The 16,956-nt window shown below is 40.0% G+C and overlaps 2 protein-coding genes across 3 annotated transcripts in view; one reads left to right on the top strand and one right to left on the bottom strand.

The window, feature by feature from the left end:
• The window catches only part of LOC108711761 (sialic acid-binding Ig-like lectin 14), a 46,942-nt gene extending 39,346 nt beyond the window's left edge, over nucleotides 1-7,596 (bottom strand). The window contains exon 1 of the mRNA XM_018253790.2: nucleotides 7,492-7,596. The gene's annotated coding sequence lies outside the window, so the exon portion shown is untranslated. The remainder of the gene's footprint in view (nucleotides 1-7,491) is intronic.
• The window catches only part of LOC108710653, a 20,235-nt gene continuing 4,531 nt past the window's right edge, over nucleotides 1,253-16,956 (top strand). For both annotated transcript variants that reach the window (XM_041587360.1, XM_041587359.1), the window contains exons 1-5: nucleotides 1,253-1,353; nucleotides 3,994-4,377; nucleotides 7,371-7,706; nucleotides 10,490-10,849; nucleotides 13,747-13,833. In XM_041587360.1, coding sequence (XP_041443294.1) covers nucleotides 1,308-1,353; nucleotides 3,994-4,377; nucleotides 7,371-7,706; nucleotides 10,490-10,849; nucleotides 13,747-13,833 — 1,213 coding nt within the window. In that variant the 5' untranslated portion in view covers nucleotides 1,253-1,307. The remainder of the gene's footprint in view (nucleotides 1,354-3,993; nucleotides 4,378-7,370; nucleotides 7,707-10,489; nucleotides 10,850-13,746; nucleotides 13,834-16,956) is intronic.

The raw sequence follows: 16,956 nt of genomic DNA, 5'->3' as shown, positions 1-16,956 counted from the left end.
ATAACTCTATCCACCATGAGACTAATTCTTGCCCATCTAACCTGTGAAATTCTGTATCTGTGTTCTTTCCCTAACAGTCCCTGTGTCTTTGGAGCTTCAGGACAATGAATCAAGGGGCGATTTGGGGGAATGGTGAGTGGACACTTATTGTTTAGTTAAATTTATTAATGTTTGATGTTGTTAACTAGAAATAAATAATTTATATTATGGTCAAAATGACTTGTTTACAGGCAGTCAACCCAACAGGTCAAGGAGCAATTGTTTCCTCTTCAACACATCCCAGTGTCACAGTTAGACTTTTAAAATAGATATTTTCATTTTAAACAATCGATATTGGGGAATAAATGGGAAACTTCTACAGAGATATTGTATCACCCAATCCTACAGAACTTTCTATTCCTTGATCTGGGCACACAATGCGAACAAACATGACAATTGGTGTAGGAATATTCACTGAAACAACAGTAGGAGCATGTTAACATGTAAATGTTTTGGATCATGTCAGAGATACAAGGAATAATGAATGTCAATACAGTAAATTATATATATACAACCCTAGGAACTGTGTGAATCTGAGCAATAACAGACTTGTGGTATATGATAAAGACACTCAATACATCTTCTCCCACAGCCCCGGCACTTATACTTGCAAAAATGTAATATAGAAACCGCAGAGCAAGAGAGAAATGTTTTGTTTGTACCACATTGCGTGACTCAAGTCTAAACAAGCTTTTTCCTTGCCCAAATCAGCTGTCTCTATACTGACAGACTCACACACATTATCAGGCTCTGAACTGTATCAATGTCACACACTGTACTGTTTCAATGTTAAAAGTGATTATATCTAAACTGATGAGATTGAAACCTTTAACTGCTAATAGTGTTTTATCAACAGTGCAGTCTAAATATTTCTACGATCTTTTTTTCTTCTGTAATTTCATTCTAACAATACTGCTATGTTGGTAGATGGTGACAATGATAAAGGCTGCACAACTTACTATTAATGTGTTATCTCTGCACAGATCTCATTCACTGAACTTCTCAACAAGCCTCTCTATAATTAGAAACTATCGGCAGTTGCACGACCACTGACCAGCGGCAGTAAGACGAGTTCTGTGGAACCTTTATGGTAATCTCTGCCCCCTTTCCTCAGTTCTCATTACTTTCACAATGTCTTCAACTTCCCCTTTTCTTTTAACGTGATAATTAGGAAGTGGCATCAAACATACATTTACACAAACAGTCACTTGAATGCAGGCACTGATCACTCCGACAGAAAACAGAGACACCAGGAGTCATTCTTTATAATGAAAAACATGATATCAAGTCTTCTGCTTCTCCTGTTCTTCCAAGGTAAGATTCCCGGTCTTTAGCCCATTTATATGAGCATCACCCTTTGCTGTGTGTTTGTAGGAACATAGTTATTGGTCTGTACTACCAATAACTATATACTTGTTTCTTTTTGATGCTCCCTATAAACATCCCTATAATTCCCTGCATGGGAGGTCAGGAGAGACCCAGTCCCAGGATGCAATTGAGTTGGATGTTGATTAAAATTCAGCCCCAGAAATGGCTTCAAGTGGAAACCCAAAAGCAACATTTAGGGGCCCATTTATAAAACCTTGAATTGTTGTGGTTGAGTTTTTAAAGAGGAAAACTTAGCTTTTTAGAGGAAAAACCCCTCAAATTTGTAGAGATTTAATATACCCCAAAGCTGCTAAAAATCGAAAAATACTCCATCTGAAACCTGTCTTGGTCATGTCGAAGTCAATGGTAGATGTCTCTGAAGTTGTTTCTTGACATCATGATCTGCACTGGTTTTCCTCTGATAATCTGATAAACTTGAGTTGTCGATAATTTGATAAAGTCAAGCTCTCCAAGAGTCAATTATAAAAAGTTGCACGATTCAAATAAAACTCTATTTTGTTGAAACGTTTTCCACTCTGACTTTTTTTGGAAGAATTATTGATAAGAATGAGTTAAATGCATGGATGGCAGTTGGGTCAACTTTTTTTGGGTTAAGACAGTGGGTGAAATTGAAAAATAATTCCTAGAACAGAAAGTAGAAACGGTTTGAGATAAAGCAAAGAAAAAGTAGCAGCAAGTTCATTGTTTTACTCCTGAAATCAATGCACAGGGAAAGGAGGGAAAGAGAATGGAAGAGCTAACATTTAAGCAGGGGCAAGAAATAAACCTATTTAATATACAAGTCTCCTAGCTGTACCCCAGAAAGAAAAGAGATATGATGGGACTCAGATGCCAGTACTTTAGCTTTACTGTAATTTTTTGAATCATGGTCATCAATTACGGGTGTTCAATTTAGATTGAAATCCAGGTGATTGCCCTTCAGCAAATCTTGCCTGCTCTAAAGGCAAACAGGCCTTGTGGGAAGCTACTTCCTCCTACAATCCTCGTTGGAGCGACAACTGCTCTTTCTGCTACACCTCTCTGTCTTACTCTCCTAGAGAGACTATAACAAGATCTTACTATATTAGCTGGTCCTCATTCATGGGGTTACCTGGTCCCCGACTTAGCACCAAAGGTGTCAGGTCCCTCTGGGGTAAATGCTTACTGGGGCCTATGGTGATCCCAGGCTCAATGGAGATTCACCTAGCAGCAGCACCAGGAGCCAAAGAGGAAGGGGCCACTCCCTGCACAACACTATATAGCAGTGTGGCAGGGGAGTGTCATTACACTCTTTGTCCAATAGGTGAGGGTGTTACACTTTACCAGTTAGAAGGGCTTGGCCCAATAACAAGGGAAAAGAGAACTACATACATAAAGGTAGGGTTTTAACTCTATAGGGATAGGATATCCTATATGTCCCAACATAATAATTACAGTATGAATTCTAATGTGTACAATATTAGCTGGTAAACATAACTGCCAATGATATGAGTATATAGTATGATAAGATAGAACAACTTTATGAGAGCACTGTCAGTACAATACAAAGTCATAATTTGGGGTGGATTTTCAAACTGACTTTTTTTAAATAAAAAAAACAAAAATATAAACAATATTAAGGGGGTTATTTCATTAATCAAGTAAAATAAAGTAAAATCAATCTAGTTTTTTTATTAAAACAAAGTCGATCAAACGCCCTTCCATGAAAGTTAAATCTGAAGACAATAGGTTCAGAGAGTCATTCAGGCTTGCATGGTCTCTTTATTTTGATGTTGGCGATTCTAGAAACAAGGATCAAATATTTAAGTTTCTTCATTTATCAATAATTTTTTCTCAAAAACGTGGGGGAAAAAACATTGTGACAAAATCGTATCGTACAACCGACGCTACAAAAACTCGATTTTATCAAATTGTGTCTGGGAAAACTCGGCTTTATTGGATTATTGGGCAAATTTCTTACAGAATGATCTATGCAAAAATGACAAGCAAAATTTTAAGCTAAACTAAAACCACATAACACTAAGAGGCGAAATGTAAATGTCTCACATGTCACATGTTGTAACCCTTACACACACCCCACTACTCCTCAGAGTAACCCACACACACCTGTTGCTTCTCACAGTTTTACTCCCATTCCCCTTATGCTATTCCCTGTTACATACAAACATCATTCACATTTACTGTTTCATTGGAAGCTACAAAAGAGGGAAAAAGAAGGAGATTTTCCATCCCATAAAAACCAGTGTCTTAGAAGAGCACCCTAGTGGGAACATAGGAGGCACCTAGTCCTGAGATATTGGGGGGATCATGTCACGAGTCATTTCTGGGGCACAGATTTAATAATGTCACTGGCTGATATAAAGAACATTGAGATGTGACGGCAAGAGACCAAAACACCCACATTGTGTGTCGTGTGTCATTTCTGCTACTAATCTTCTAGAATATAAATTATAACAGATCAAATCTCTGCCTTCATGTCCTGTTTTGTGTTTGGTTCAGTGTTTGAATTCCCAGCAGTGTAATATACAGTCCTGTAGCTCATCTCTGTAGTCTCCATATTGATGTTGTACTTGTGTTTTATTCCAGGAATTGGAAGAACTTCATCAGATCATTTCTGTGCCCATCAGATCAGAACCATCAGAGTGACTGAGGGACAATCCATTACCATCCCCTGTACATTCACTTATAACAGAAACATATATGATAAGGGGATCAGAATTGATTGGGGAGTCAGTACCGGGAGAGGGTGTTGGGAGTCTGACACTTCCTATGATATATTATCTATCAGTAAATACTCTGGGAGAATCTTCAGGCTGGACCCTCCCTATGGGAACAATTCAGCATCAATCACTATCCACAGGCTGAGACCAACTGATGGGCCAGTGATCTGCTGCAGAGTAGAGGCATCTGGAGGATCTGTACCCCCCTATACCTGGAACAATAGATATGGGACCCTGCTGATCTTTTCTGGTAATAATGTCACCTCAATATTTAGCAGTTAATAAATAAGTTTATAGAGATGGCAGATAATATAGTAGCTCATGTTTCTCTCCTGCTGTACCTCTGATCTTTAGTGGCACTGTATTCATCTGGGCACCTAGAAATTGTTTTACATTCACCCTTTCACTGCCAGATGATTTTCCTCATAAATGCACACTCATTGCCAAGTACATTTTCAACATCTTGTGTCCTTTAATTTAGGGGCATTTCCATGGGCAACATTTAGTCTACTCAAGACACTAGGGCACCTATTATCACTTTAATGTTTCCCTTCCTCAAGTTAATAACTGTTAGTGAGTGAGTGAATGATTTTGCATATCACAATGCTATTTACAGAGATTATCCATCTAACTCTTTATACAATAGGAAATACCTCTTTAGTTGAATGCTCACCCAAGCCCACTGTTCAATATTAAAGGAGAGAAAAGGTATTAATACCCCATTACTCCTAAAAGCTAGTTGGTCCCAAGTCCCTATATTAGAAATTCTATACCTTCCTGCATATGTCAGTTAATGTACATCACTTTCTCATTTCTTACCCAGGACATTGTCAATTTCTTCATCAGACAAACTCTAATCATATGAGTAAATTTTTACTCTATGCTGACCCTAATCACCTCCTCAGGCACACTGGTAACCATTACAGGTATACCAGGGTCAGACTGGACCAGCAGGACACCGGGAAAAAAACAGTGGGTCCTGGTCTTTATGGACCCCGCTGACTCAGGTTTGCTCCCGATGGCACTGTAGATGCTCCCCCTGCTGCTCCCTCTTGCCCAAGCCTAGCCAAGGGTGATTTGAGGAACATGGTAAAACTTACTCAATGCATCAGCAGGGGTGGTGGGAGGGGTTCATCAGGAAAGGGGCCTGGCAATGGGGGCCTTATGTTTCCAGCCCTGGTGGGCTATTGACAGCCAAGTCCAATGCTAAGGTATACTCCTTCTGTATAGCATGTGTGGATAAAGATTGGAGCAGTATAAGTATAGCAAGCAGAGATGTATTGGGGTTTATTTAAAGCATTGAGGGGTGGGCAGTGGAGCTGGGAGTCGGGCTATGATGCGGCGATCACCGATTGGCCGATTGCAGTGTCAATTATTGGGAATCCTGCCAAATTTCCTAATTTGGAAAACCAGGCAGGCAGTTTTGACCCGGGCAGCCCTTCAAAATACTGGGCTGTCCGGGTCAAAACTGGAGAGGTGGCACCTTAATTGACTAAATACAACCCCGGGTTCTAAGAGAGCTTAGTTCAGTTTTAGACCAGCCCCTATTTCTGATTTTCTCTGATTTGTTTTCATCTGGTATGGTGCCTATGGGTTGGCAAAATGTTATTCCAATATTTGCAAAGGGTCTCAGCCTGGCAATTATAGGCCAGTAAGTCTGACATCTGTGGTGGGCAAATTATTTGAAGGCTTTTTAAGGGATCACATTCAAAATTTTGTCCTAGTGAATGACATTATGAGCAACAATCAGCATGGCTTTATGAAGGATAGGTCATGTCAGACGAATTTGATTGCATTTTATGATGAGGTAAGTAAGATTCTGGAGAGTAGGGGGATTTAGCCAAAGCGTTTGATACTGTGCCCCACAAACGACTGCTTTCTAAACTAAGGTCTGTTGGGCTTAATGAAGTCGTTTGCACATGGATAGGAAACTGGCTACAGGATCGGGTACAGAGGGTGGTTGTTAATGGGACATTCTCTACTTGGAGTAAGGTTCTTAGTGGGGTCCCTCAGGGCTCAGTATTGGGTCCACTTTTATTTAACTTGTTCATTAATGACTTAGGGGAGGGGATTGTAAGTAATGTATCAGTGTTTGCAGATGACACAAAACTATCAGCCCAATTAATTCCATCCAGGATGTGACACTTGCAACAGGATCTTGACAAACTGGCAATCTGGGCAGCTAAGTGGCAAATGAGATTCAATGTTGATAAATATAAAGTCCTGCACCTGGGATGTAACAATATCCACTTATACCCTTAATGGGACTGCACTAGGCAAATCCATAATGGAGACGGAGCTTGGAGTCCTTGTAGATAATAAACTTGCCTGTAGCAAGCAAGAACAGTCAGCAGCATCAAGGGCAAATAAGGTCTTGAGTTGTATTAAATGGGGCAGAGAGTCACGGGAGGAGGGGGTCCCACTGTATAGAGCACTGGTAAGGCCCCATCTAGAATATGCCGTACAGTTTTGGTCTCCATCACTCAAACAGGACATTATTGTATTAGAGAGGGGACAGAGAAGGGCAACTAAGCTGGTAAAGGGAAAATCTTAGCTATGAGGAAAGACTGGCCAAATTGGGGATGTTCACTCTGGAGAAGAGGCGCTTAAGGGGAGATATGATAACTATGTATAAATATATAAGGGGATCATATAATAATCTCTCTAATGATTTATTTACCAGTAGGTCTTTCCAGCTGACACAAGGTCACCCATTCCGATTAGAAGAAAAGAGGTTCCGCCTAAATATTGGGAAGGGGTTTGTTATAGTGAGAGCTGTAAAGATGTGGAATTGTCTCCCTGAATCAGTGGTACAGGCTGATACATTAGATAGGTATAAGAAGGGGTTGGATGGTGTTTAGCAAGTGAGGGAATACAGGGATATGGGAGATAGCTCATAGTACAAGTTGATCCAGGGACTAGTCCCATTGCCATTTTGGAGTCAGGAAGGAATTTTTTCCCCTCGGGCAAATTGGAGAGGATTCACATGTGTTTTTTTGCCTTCCTCTGGATCAACTGGCAGTTAGGCAGGTCAAACAAAGTAAAAAGGTTGAACTTGATGGACGTGTGTCTTTTTTCAGCCTAACTTACTATGTTACTATGTTACTATGATAACCTCTGCCTGTATAGTTTCACATATATAGATACGCTATGTCCTGTGACCTTTCCCCCCATATTCTAAATAGAACATTTATAGTATTTGTTTCCTTTATCACTGTCCCACCCTCATGTCTCTCTCTGTAGAACCTGCTCAGATCTCTGTGGAACAGCTGGATGTGATTCCTGCCCTCCCAGGAGAAACCATCACTATCCCCTGTTATGTACATTATCCTCCTGGTACCCGTGAGACACTGCAGACAGTTACCTGGAGAAAGGGACCACGTCCAGTCTGTATAAGTGAATCTCACCCACTAGATACACAAGATAAAACTGGTCGTTACTCAGTGGTGGATTTCCCAACTGATGTCTCCCTGCAAATTAACAGAGTCCAGAGAGAAGATTCAGGATATTACTGCTGCATTGTGAGAACATCTAAAGGAGAAAATAACATCAGATCTGGCACTGAGCTGGTTATTGAAGGTAATTCATATTTTGCGAGTTCTGGTGAACAGGAAGCTATGGGGTTATGTTATAAACTGTGCAAAATGTGTTACTGGTCTAATCACCTATAGAAACCAGCAGGTAAAAGCAAACATCATATAGGTCACTGTTCATGGACAAACTATTATTCCATGATAACAGTGCAAATCTTACATGGATTAAACAGCTTTTGGTATAACAGGAGTTAAGGGTATACATTCCTGCCTGGTACATGAATGGTTAATAAGAAGGCACCAATCAGAGCACATGACAGTGAGATAGGGGAGGGTCTCTGAGATGCTGAGACAGAGGCATGTCTCTTGGAATGTGATGCCTTCTCATATACTGCTTTATGCATCTACCTTCATAGTGTCAACTTTTATACATTTTATACATTTTAACACTTCATTTAGTATACAAGAGATTCCATATTTATAAAGACTAACCAGAAACACTCATGGCAAATATAATGAGTCTGTACCAGTCTGCTGGAAGAGCCTAAGGCTGAAGTCATAAATATGGGGGGAGATTGTGGATGCACACCTGAGGCCAATTTCAAAAAGTATAAAGCCCTGTCTAAGTAATTCAAGTAAATAGGCAAGTGGATGTAATTTTGAAACAGGGTTTTTTTGTTACAAAGTTATGATCATAATATTGATAAGCCACCATACCACGTCAAGGTAAAACCCCACATGGTGGTCCCTAACTTATTTATCTTTAGTCATAGTAAAAAAGGTATATTACCTCTCTGTAGTAACAATTCTTTATGTAAACATCTCCTGTGCTTTGGTTTCAACTCTGTGCTAAATCTTCCCCCGCCAACTGCTAAGCGGCTTTTAAGAGGGAGAGACTGCCTTAACCAACGCCCATTTTAGAAAAGTAGAAGTCAGGTGTTGTAATTAAAAACAAAGTAGAGTGATATGTGTGAAATTGGCCTCAGGTGTGCATCCACAACCCCCCCATATTTATGTATTTGCCGGAAGCTTTGGCTAAGCTCATGTGGTTATTGCACCCTCATACCCACCCCTTTATACTTTTGGTGGTCCCCCTCACTTGTTGTGCCTTGGTTTGTGCAATCGCTCTCTCTTAAAAGCCATAAATGCTAGCGGCATGGGAGGATCTAGCCGTGAAAAAACCAACGTCCCATTAGACACTTCTCTATGTACACACACACTTATTGTGTCTTTCATTTAGTTCTTCTTTACACTCTTTCATTCTATGCTTTCTTACATACATACTCCCAAATACACATACACTTTCCCTTACCACTACCATACACACCTTCACATTTCACTTACACAGGTATACACACTATTGTGCAACTGCACATATCACTCTACTTTGTCTTTAATTACAACACCTGACTTTTCTAAAATGGGCGTTGGTTAAGGCAGTCTCTCCCACTTAAAAGCCGCTTAGCAGTTGGCGGGGGAGGATCTAGCACAGAGTTTGAAACCAAAGCACAGGAGATGTTTACATAAAGAATTGTTACTACAGAGAGGTAATATACCTTGTTTACTATGACTAAAGATAAATAAGTTAGGGACCACCATGTGGGGTTTTACCTTGACGTGGTATGGTGGCTTATCAATATTATGATCATAACTTTGTAACAAAAAAACCCTGTTTCAAAATTACATGCACTGGCATATTTACTTGAATTACTTAGACAGGGCTTTATACTTTTTGAAATTGGCCTCAGGTGTGCATCCACAACCCCCCCATATTAAGGCTGAAGTCACCCCAAGGATTTGGCTACAGGGTTTCTCAAGTTTTGGTAAAGGGTAATATCTCTCACCAGAATTTAAGGTGTTTACTGTAAACTTAAGGTATAACTCCCCCTATTTCCATAGTAATTACCAAGTTTTTGCCCCGGCCCCAGCTCATGTCATGCTCAGGTTTTCCCTTTTTTTACTTCTCTAATTCCCTTTTATTCCCTGGGCTATTCTTGGCTGATAGTTTCAACTGATTTACCAACAGGCCTATGATTAAATGCTCACAAATCACGAAACGTGTAAGGCTAAACATGGAGATGTCTCTTTCTGAATAAACTTTTTTAACTTTATCATTTCTGAAGGGGAGTCCTGTTTGTGCCAGCCTGAAATTGAAGATCAAGGGGGTTATTTAGCAAAATCTTAAAACAACTAAGTATTTTCTGAAAACTACTCCGCAAGGATTTTTTCCTCTTATTTATCTATACATTTTACAGAAAAATTTCTTGAAAAAACTTGAAAAAAAATCTAAATCAAATTTTTCTGATTTTATGCACAAAAACTGTGATTTTTTTTTATTTCTGCCGAAAACCACAAAATCTTTGGATTATTGCACGAAACCCAACGCAAATCAGGATATTTTCGGGACTCCCATTGACTTCTACATACTTCTACATGAACTCAGTAGGTCTGAGTTGGAGTACTTTTTTATTCAGACTTTTAACACCCTTAGGGTTTAATTCTGAAAAATTTGAGTTTTTAATTTCTACTAACAATTCACATTTTAAGTAAAAAGAGTTTTTGTAGACTTTAATAAATAACCCCTTAGTGTTACCTACAGGCCAAGCATGTTTGGATCAGGAGATTTCTTATGCTCAAACACTTATACATTTCTGGAAAGTTCCAAAATTTGTGTATCAGAAAATCATACATTTTTACACAAACAAATTGACCTTTGGGGTATTACAGCTTCAGACATGCTACATATCTACTGCATGGGAAATTTCCAATGACCTTACATTTATACTTAATCAGGTTTTTCTATTTAAACAACTATTGTTTTCTTTTTAGAGCAAAGCACCCAACAAGAATTAGACATCCGTCAGTCCCATAATACCACAGTGTCAGAAGGAGACTCAGTCACCCTCAACTGCTCATTTCACTCTACACAGACTCCATTATGGGCCTGGATTTACTGGAGAGTGGGGAGTCCCACAGGGGATTATGTCTATCACCCCAACAAACAAATGGTTCATTCCAGTTTCAAAGGAAGAACAGAGTTAAGAGGACAAGCGGATCTTCATATAGAGGGGGTGCAAAGAAATGATTCAGACACTTATTACTGTATCGTGATCTTCCAGTATTGTGCTGCCAATTCTCTACACAAATCATTTTTTAACTATGGACAAGGGACTAGACTGGATGTTATAGGTGAGTAAGAACTAATCATTATATATATAGAGAGCTCTCAGTTTTCCTACCTCTCAATACAATACACAGTTATCACTCACTGTGGGGCACATTTACTATAGTGTGAATTTTCTCTTCTCATAACTTCACCAGAGTTCACTTTACTTTGCCAGATGGATTTTCATAGCACATCTCTGTTTAATGTCACATATTTGTATATAATACACAAGAGCAATGAATATCCTGTAATTTAATCCTTAAAAATTATGCCTAGTGATGTCATCAGTTATAATCGGAGCTTAGTGATGTCATCAGTTATAATCGGAGCTTAGTGATGTCATCAGTTATAATCAGAGTTTAGGGATGTCATTTCTGTCACATGACTCACTGAACCGTGTATTATAATAAATAAAGTACCCCCAGTTGTAAAATATGAGGATATTAGAAGTCACCTTGGAGTTCCATGACCTGGATAGAAACACTCGGTCTCGTACGTTTATATGGTCATGAAACTCCTCGGTAACTTATAATATCCTTATATTTTACAAGAGGGGGTACTTTATTCACTATATTATTTTGTGTAAATACTATGGTAAAATTACCGCTCACCAAGGTGATAACAAAGTATCTTTAATGTGTAGAACTGTGTTATTAATTATATTCAACATACAGGCAGCCAGTCAAACATACCCACCCTCCCTCCAACTACACCAGCCCGAGCCCGACTTCCGAGTTCCTTTTATAGACCCGCGCTGACCCAAAGACGTCACAAAAGGGGCAGGGCAAGCAAGTGCATGGTTTTAAAAGTGGAAGCCGGAAGTCAGAAGCCGGCAGTGAACAGTCCCGCCCGCCACCTGCAAATGGGGGTGCAAAGTCGGCCTGAACCTGACCGAACTGCAGGGGCGCTCCACCAATGAGGCGAGTTGAGACACTCGCCTCAGGCGGCAGCGCCCCCCCGTTTACCAGGGGTGGCAAAAATGCCGCTCCTGGTAACTAATCGCCGAATTTCCGGTTTTCAACCGGGAAATTCGGCTCTTCTAGTGCAGAGAGTGCAATTGCGCTCTCTGCACTAGCGCCGTGCAACGGAAGGCCGCCTCAGGCGGCATAAAGGTGCGGATCGGTGCTGCCGAACTGCGAATAAACCCATGGGTTCTGAGGGTATCAGGCCGGCCTGTACATCACTAAAACATACCTTTGTCAGCCTCAAGCAAATAATCTGTATAGTGAATGCACATGTATATATATATATATATATATATATATATATATATATATATATATATATATATATATATATATATATATATATATATATATATATATATATAGTGTTTATGAGGTGTGTGAGTTTCATATATATGTATGTGTGTTTGTCTCTCAGGGAGAGAGGTCCATCTGTCCCTCTAGTCTAGGGATCAGAGAGAGGCCCCCGTGTTCCAGAGTATATACCTCCTTCAATGGCTATCCCCCCCCAAGTATCTATATAAATTAAGAGCATAAGTTCCAAGACCCAGCAGGGCCGCCATTAGAAATCACAGGGCCCCGTACAACAACATTTTTGGGGCTCCCTGGGCCCTGCCCACACTGGCGCCCCATCACAGATCCCGCCCACTCCACATCACAGTTAAAAGACCACACAGACATCAGCACTAAAAAAGTTACCCCCCCCCCACACACAAGTTATAAAAAGCTATTGATGGTCAGGGCCCCCTGTTAAAAAGTTAAAAGTAAAAAAACATTGGTGCCACGGCCCCTCTTACAAGTAAAAAAAATTGGGGCCCCAAAGAATATATTTTTTAAAAAAACATTAGCATCAGGGCCCGCCTTACAAGTTAAACAAAATTGGGGCCCCAAAAAATATTTTTTTTTAAAAAAAAATTGGTGACAGGGGCCTATAGAATATTAAAATAATACATAATAAAAAAAAATAATACATTGGTGGCCAGGAGAAAACACACATTGGAATTCAGTAGACTTGAACTCATGGCTTCAACTTCGCCTGACTTTGGGTCTTTTCGCTGCTTCAGGACTTCAATTTGGCCTGTTTTCGTGGCTTTGGGTCTTTTCGCCGCTTCGGGACTTCGGCTATTTTCGAAGCTTCGGCTATTTTTGCCGATTTAGGACTTCAATTTCGACTGTTTTCGTGACTTCGGGTCTTTTCGCCGCTTCGGGAGTTTGGCTGTTTTTGTGGCTTCGGCTGTTTGGCACTTCCACATTTCGGCTGTTTGGGACTTTAAAAATGGCCGCACAGCTTGGGCGCTCTCAAGGGGGGCCCGGCTCTGAAAAGTGCAGCACTGCCAGGTCCCCTTTCATGCCCGGGACACTTGTCCGCCCTGTCCTCCCCTGATGGCTGCCCTGAGGCCCAGTCCTTCCCAAATTACTTACAAGTATATGTGTGTTAGTGAGACAGGTGTATATACTTTATACTGTGGTCAGTATCAATGAATTCTACAAGAGAAAAGAGCTGAATTTTCTCCTGTCATAAATACTCTGTGAAAATTCACCAGTATATTTCCCCATACAATAGTAATGGGGAAATTCTCTAGATAAATTTCGCCATGGATAAAATTAGCATGGAAAGGTCGAGGTTGATGGAGATTTAAAAGTGGCTGCTCTATCTTTATAATGGAAATTCACCAGCCTGAACCTAGAGAAATTTCACTCTTGTGCTCTTAGTGAATTGGAGAATTTTCACTGGAGCAAGTTCACCTGGAGAAGAGAGGTGAAGTTGCTCCAATGCAAAGAGGGTTTTTACCACTGCGTAGTTAATTCTCCAAAACTTGGTGTATCGGTGATGTTGAGGGAAATCTTCATGTTTGGTGAAACTACACCAAATTTTACTTTCACCCTTTAGTAAATGTGCCTGTGTCCCTTCTAGTTTAGTCTCATCTGAACTGCATTTTCCTCTCACTTCACAGAAGCTGAATTTCCACTTATTATCATTCTTTCTGTTGTCCTTATTTTGATTGTCCTCTCTGGAATTCTGATATTCCTGTTGTACAAAGGTAAGTTTATAGAAGGTGAGTTTATAGCCCAAGTAAGGAACATGTCACAACCAGTTTTGCGGGTTGTTTGGGCCTTTATTTTGTGGATATAGGGATACTTTACAGCTCTGTACAATTTACCTTTCTGGCCGTGGTTGAGCCTCAGTTGCAAGTTTTCCCCTACCAAATGCCCCATGTGGGGGAAGAAATGCGTTAATGATATTGCCAAATTAGCATAGTAGTGTTGGCTGCACAGATGGCTTGCCTGGTACCTGCAAGGTGTGTGGTACTTGCCTTACCAGAAATAGACTGTGGATATAATAGAATGAAATTATTTATTACTGTAAATCCTGTTGCTAAAAGGAGTGTATAATGTATTACTGCTAGGTGGTAATTCACTCACTCCTATCCAATATATAATGCACTTCTGTTATCTCTGGTGCACACTGCAATGAGCTGTTGATCATCTTACAAGGTGGGTGCCCCAAGGTTGGTATCAGCCTCAAATCTAGGCCTGACAAGGTCCATCTAAAGACAAACTTAAAAGACAATATACCTCCTTTCTTACATGAGCTCATTTAGTGGAGCTTATGAAAATGGCGCATAACTATCTCAAATGCGGTGTGGGTGTGGGTGTGAATATTCATCAACTGAAAGTGAAATGAAACAGTTATTGATTAGATTTGGGAAATAAAGGACAGTGCAGCAAATACGATATAAGATATACGATATCCCTCAAGGCACTGGGCATAATGGAGATGTTACCTGTGTTTGGGATGTTGTAGATGTTGAAAGGCAACCATTTCTGCCTTGGAGGAATTTAATTTAAAGAATCGTTGGGACAACCACATTTTTACTTTATGTAATTTATTAAATATTGATGGTGTAGAGGTTTTGTGTTGTAGCCTATAGCCAGATTGTAGGGGGTCCATCAGGTCATGGTCAGAGTAGAAGAGAATCAGTGGAATCTGAACTAGGCACTTGAGTAGTTTAGAAATAAAGGGAAGCAGAGAGATGAGATGAAGGTTCCCAAGATTAGAGGGATAAAGAGAGGTTTTTTTTAGAATAATGTACTGTATGTTTCAGTTGGCAGAAAAAGATTCCAGTTGAGAGGGAACTAGGTTTGGCACTTGTCCAGTTTTGACCCAGAAGGGTTGCCTGGGTCAAAACTGCCTGCCCGGTTCTCCAAATTGAATATACATAGGCAATACCGCTCCGACTCACCACAAGTCTTCTTTAAGATGCAGGCAGACCATGGATATATCACCGGGTGCTGGATTCCCTTGGCTTCCCACGCTGCGCTGAACAGGAAGAGAAGAAACTGAGTTTTCGCACACTGGAGTTCTTTAATATCCAAAAACGTTATTAACCCATATTAAAAGTCGCACATCATGTCTAGCTTGACGCGTTTGGGGTGCAGGCGCCTTTAATCAGCATATGATTAAGGGCGCCTGTGCCCGAAACCCGTCAAGCTAGACATGATGTGTGACTTTTAATATGGGTTAATAAAGTTTTGGGATTTTAAAGAACTCCAGTGTGTTTCTTCCTCTTCCAGTTTTCCAAATTTCCAAATTTACGGTTTTCCAAAAACAACAATTAAATTGATGAGTTAAGGTTTTAGTTAGATATGAGGGACTGAGGAACATCTGTAGCAGATGTTCAGACATCTGTAGCAAGTACTGTACATACATTCATCAATAACTGCCCTGTGTAAGGTGGAATATAGATCTTTATTTACATTACCCAGAAAGCAAACGTTGGCAGCTAAGACTGGAAATTACATTGTTACATGATTTTTGCTCCAGAAATGGTTCAACCGAAAATTCTAAACGGTAAAAAGGGAAGAAAACCTATGAAAGATACAGCACAGACGTTTCAGATCTAGCGTTATCTTATTCTTCAACTTTCTCATGATAAAAAAAATTATTTTACATATAAATAATGTGAAATCAAAAGTCAAACTATAAATAACTAAGTAGAAACAAGGATTATTATGTTATGATTTTTTGTACCGATTTACAGATGTACCCCTTTAATAGATTAGAAAAAGATTGTCCACTTCTAAGGCAAAAGTGGAAATCTTTTTATGGACAAATGTTAGATCTTGTCTCTGACACCATCATTTAATGGCTGTGAGACTGTCTGGCTTGTTGACAGTTTGGAATACTCAGCGCTGTGCTGGTCTCTTCAATATAATCAGCGCTGGAGATGTGTTGCCATTCAAGTGAGTGTGCAGATATGCTGCAGTTTTGGATTATTACTGTATACAGGGCAGTGAGACCATAGGCAGAGGGTGATTTCTGTTACATAATTACGTTTTTTTGAGAAATGACAACAGTGCCTTCAACCAAAACCAAAACACATACAGACCTATATATCACTCACATATATAAACTATATATACCAATGTCTATATTATTTGTAGAATTTAGTATCACAATAGCCTTGTATATTCTGCTTGTCCAAGAAATCATCCAAGTCCCTCTTATAGTCATTAACTGAATCAGCATCACAACATCACCCGGCAGTGCATTCCCCAACCTCACTGTCCTGACTGTGATGAACCCCCTACTCTGTTCCTTTAAATGAAACTTCTTTTCTTCTAGTCTGAAGGGGAGGCCTCTGGTACGTGATTCTCTTTATGGGTAAAAAGGTCCCCTGCTATTTGTCTATAATGTCCTCTAATGTACTTGTAAAGTCTAATCATGTCCCCTCACAAGCTCCTTTTTTCCAGAGAAAACAACCCCAACCTTGTCAGTCTCCCCTCATAATTTAACTCTTCCCTCCCTCTAACCAGTTTAGTTGCACTTAGTCTCTGCACTCTCTCCAGCTCATTTATATCCCTCTTAAGGACTGGAGTCCAAAACTGCCCCCATACTCCAGATGAGGCCTCACCAGGGACCTATAAAGAGACATAATTATGTTTTCATCCCTTGAGTTAATGCCCTTTTTTATACAAGACAGAACTTTATTTGCTTTAGTAGCCACAGAATGACACTGCCCAGAATTAGACAACGTGTTATCTACAAAGACCCCTAGATCCTTTTCATTTAAGGAAATCCAACACACTGCCATTTAGTGTATAACTTGCATTTATATTATTTTTGCCAAAGTGCATAACCTGCATTTATCAACATTGAACCT

The sequence above is a fragment of the Xenopus laevis genome, chromosome 3L (genome assembly GCF_017654675.1).
Source record: "Xenopus laevis strain J_2021 chromosome 3L, Xenopus_laevis_v10.1, whole genome shotgun sequence".
NCBI classification, from domain to species: Eukaryota; Metazoa; Chordata; class Amphibia; order Anura; family Pipidae; genus Xenopus; species Xenopus laevis.
Note: the sequence above shows the minus strand (reverse complement) of the source record. Positions and strands in the feature narration are given on the sequence as shown.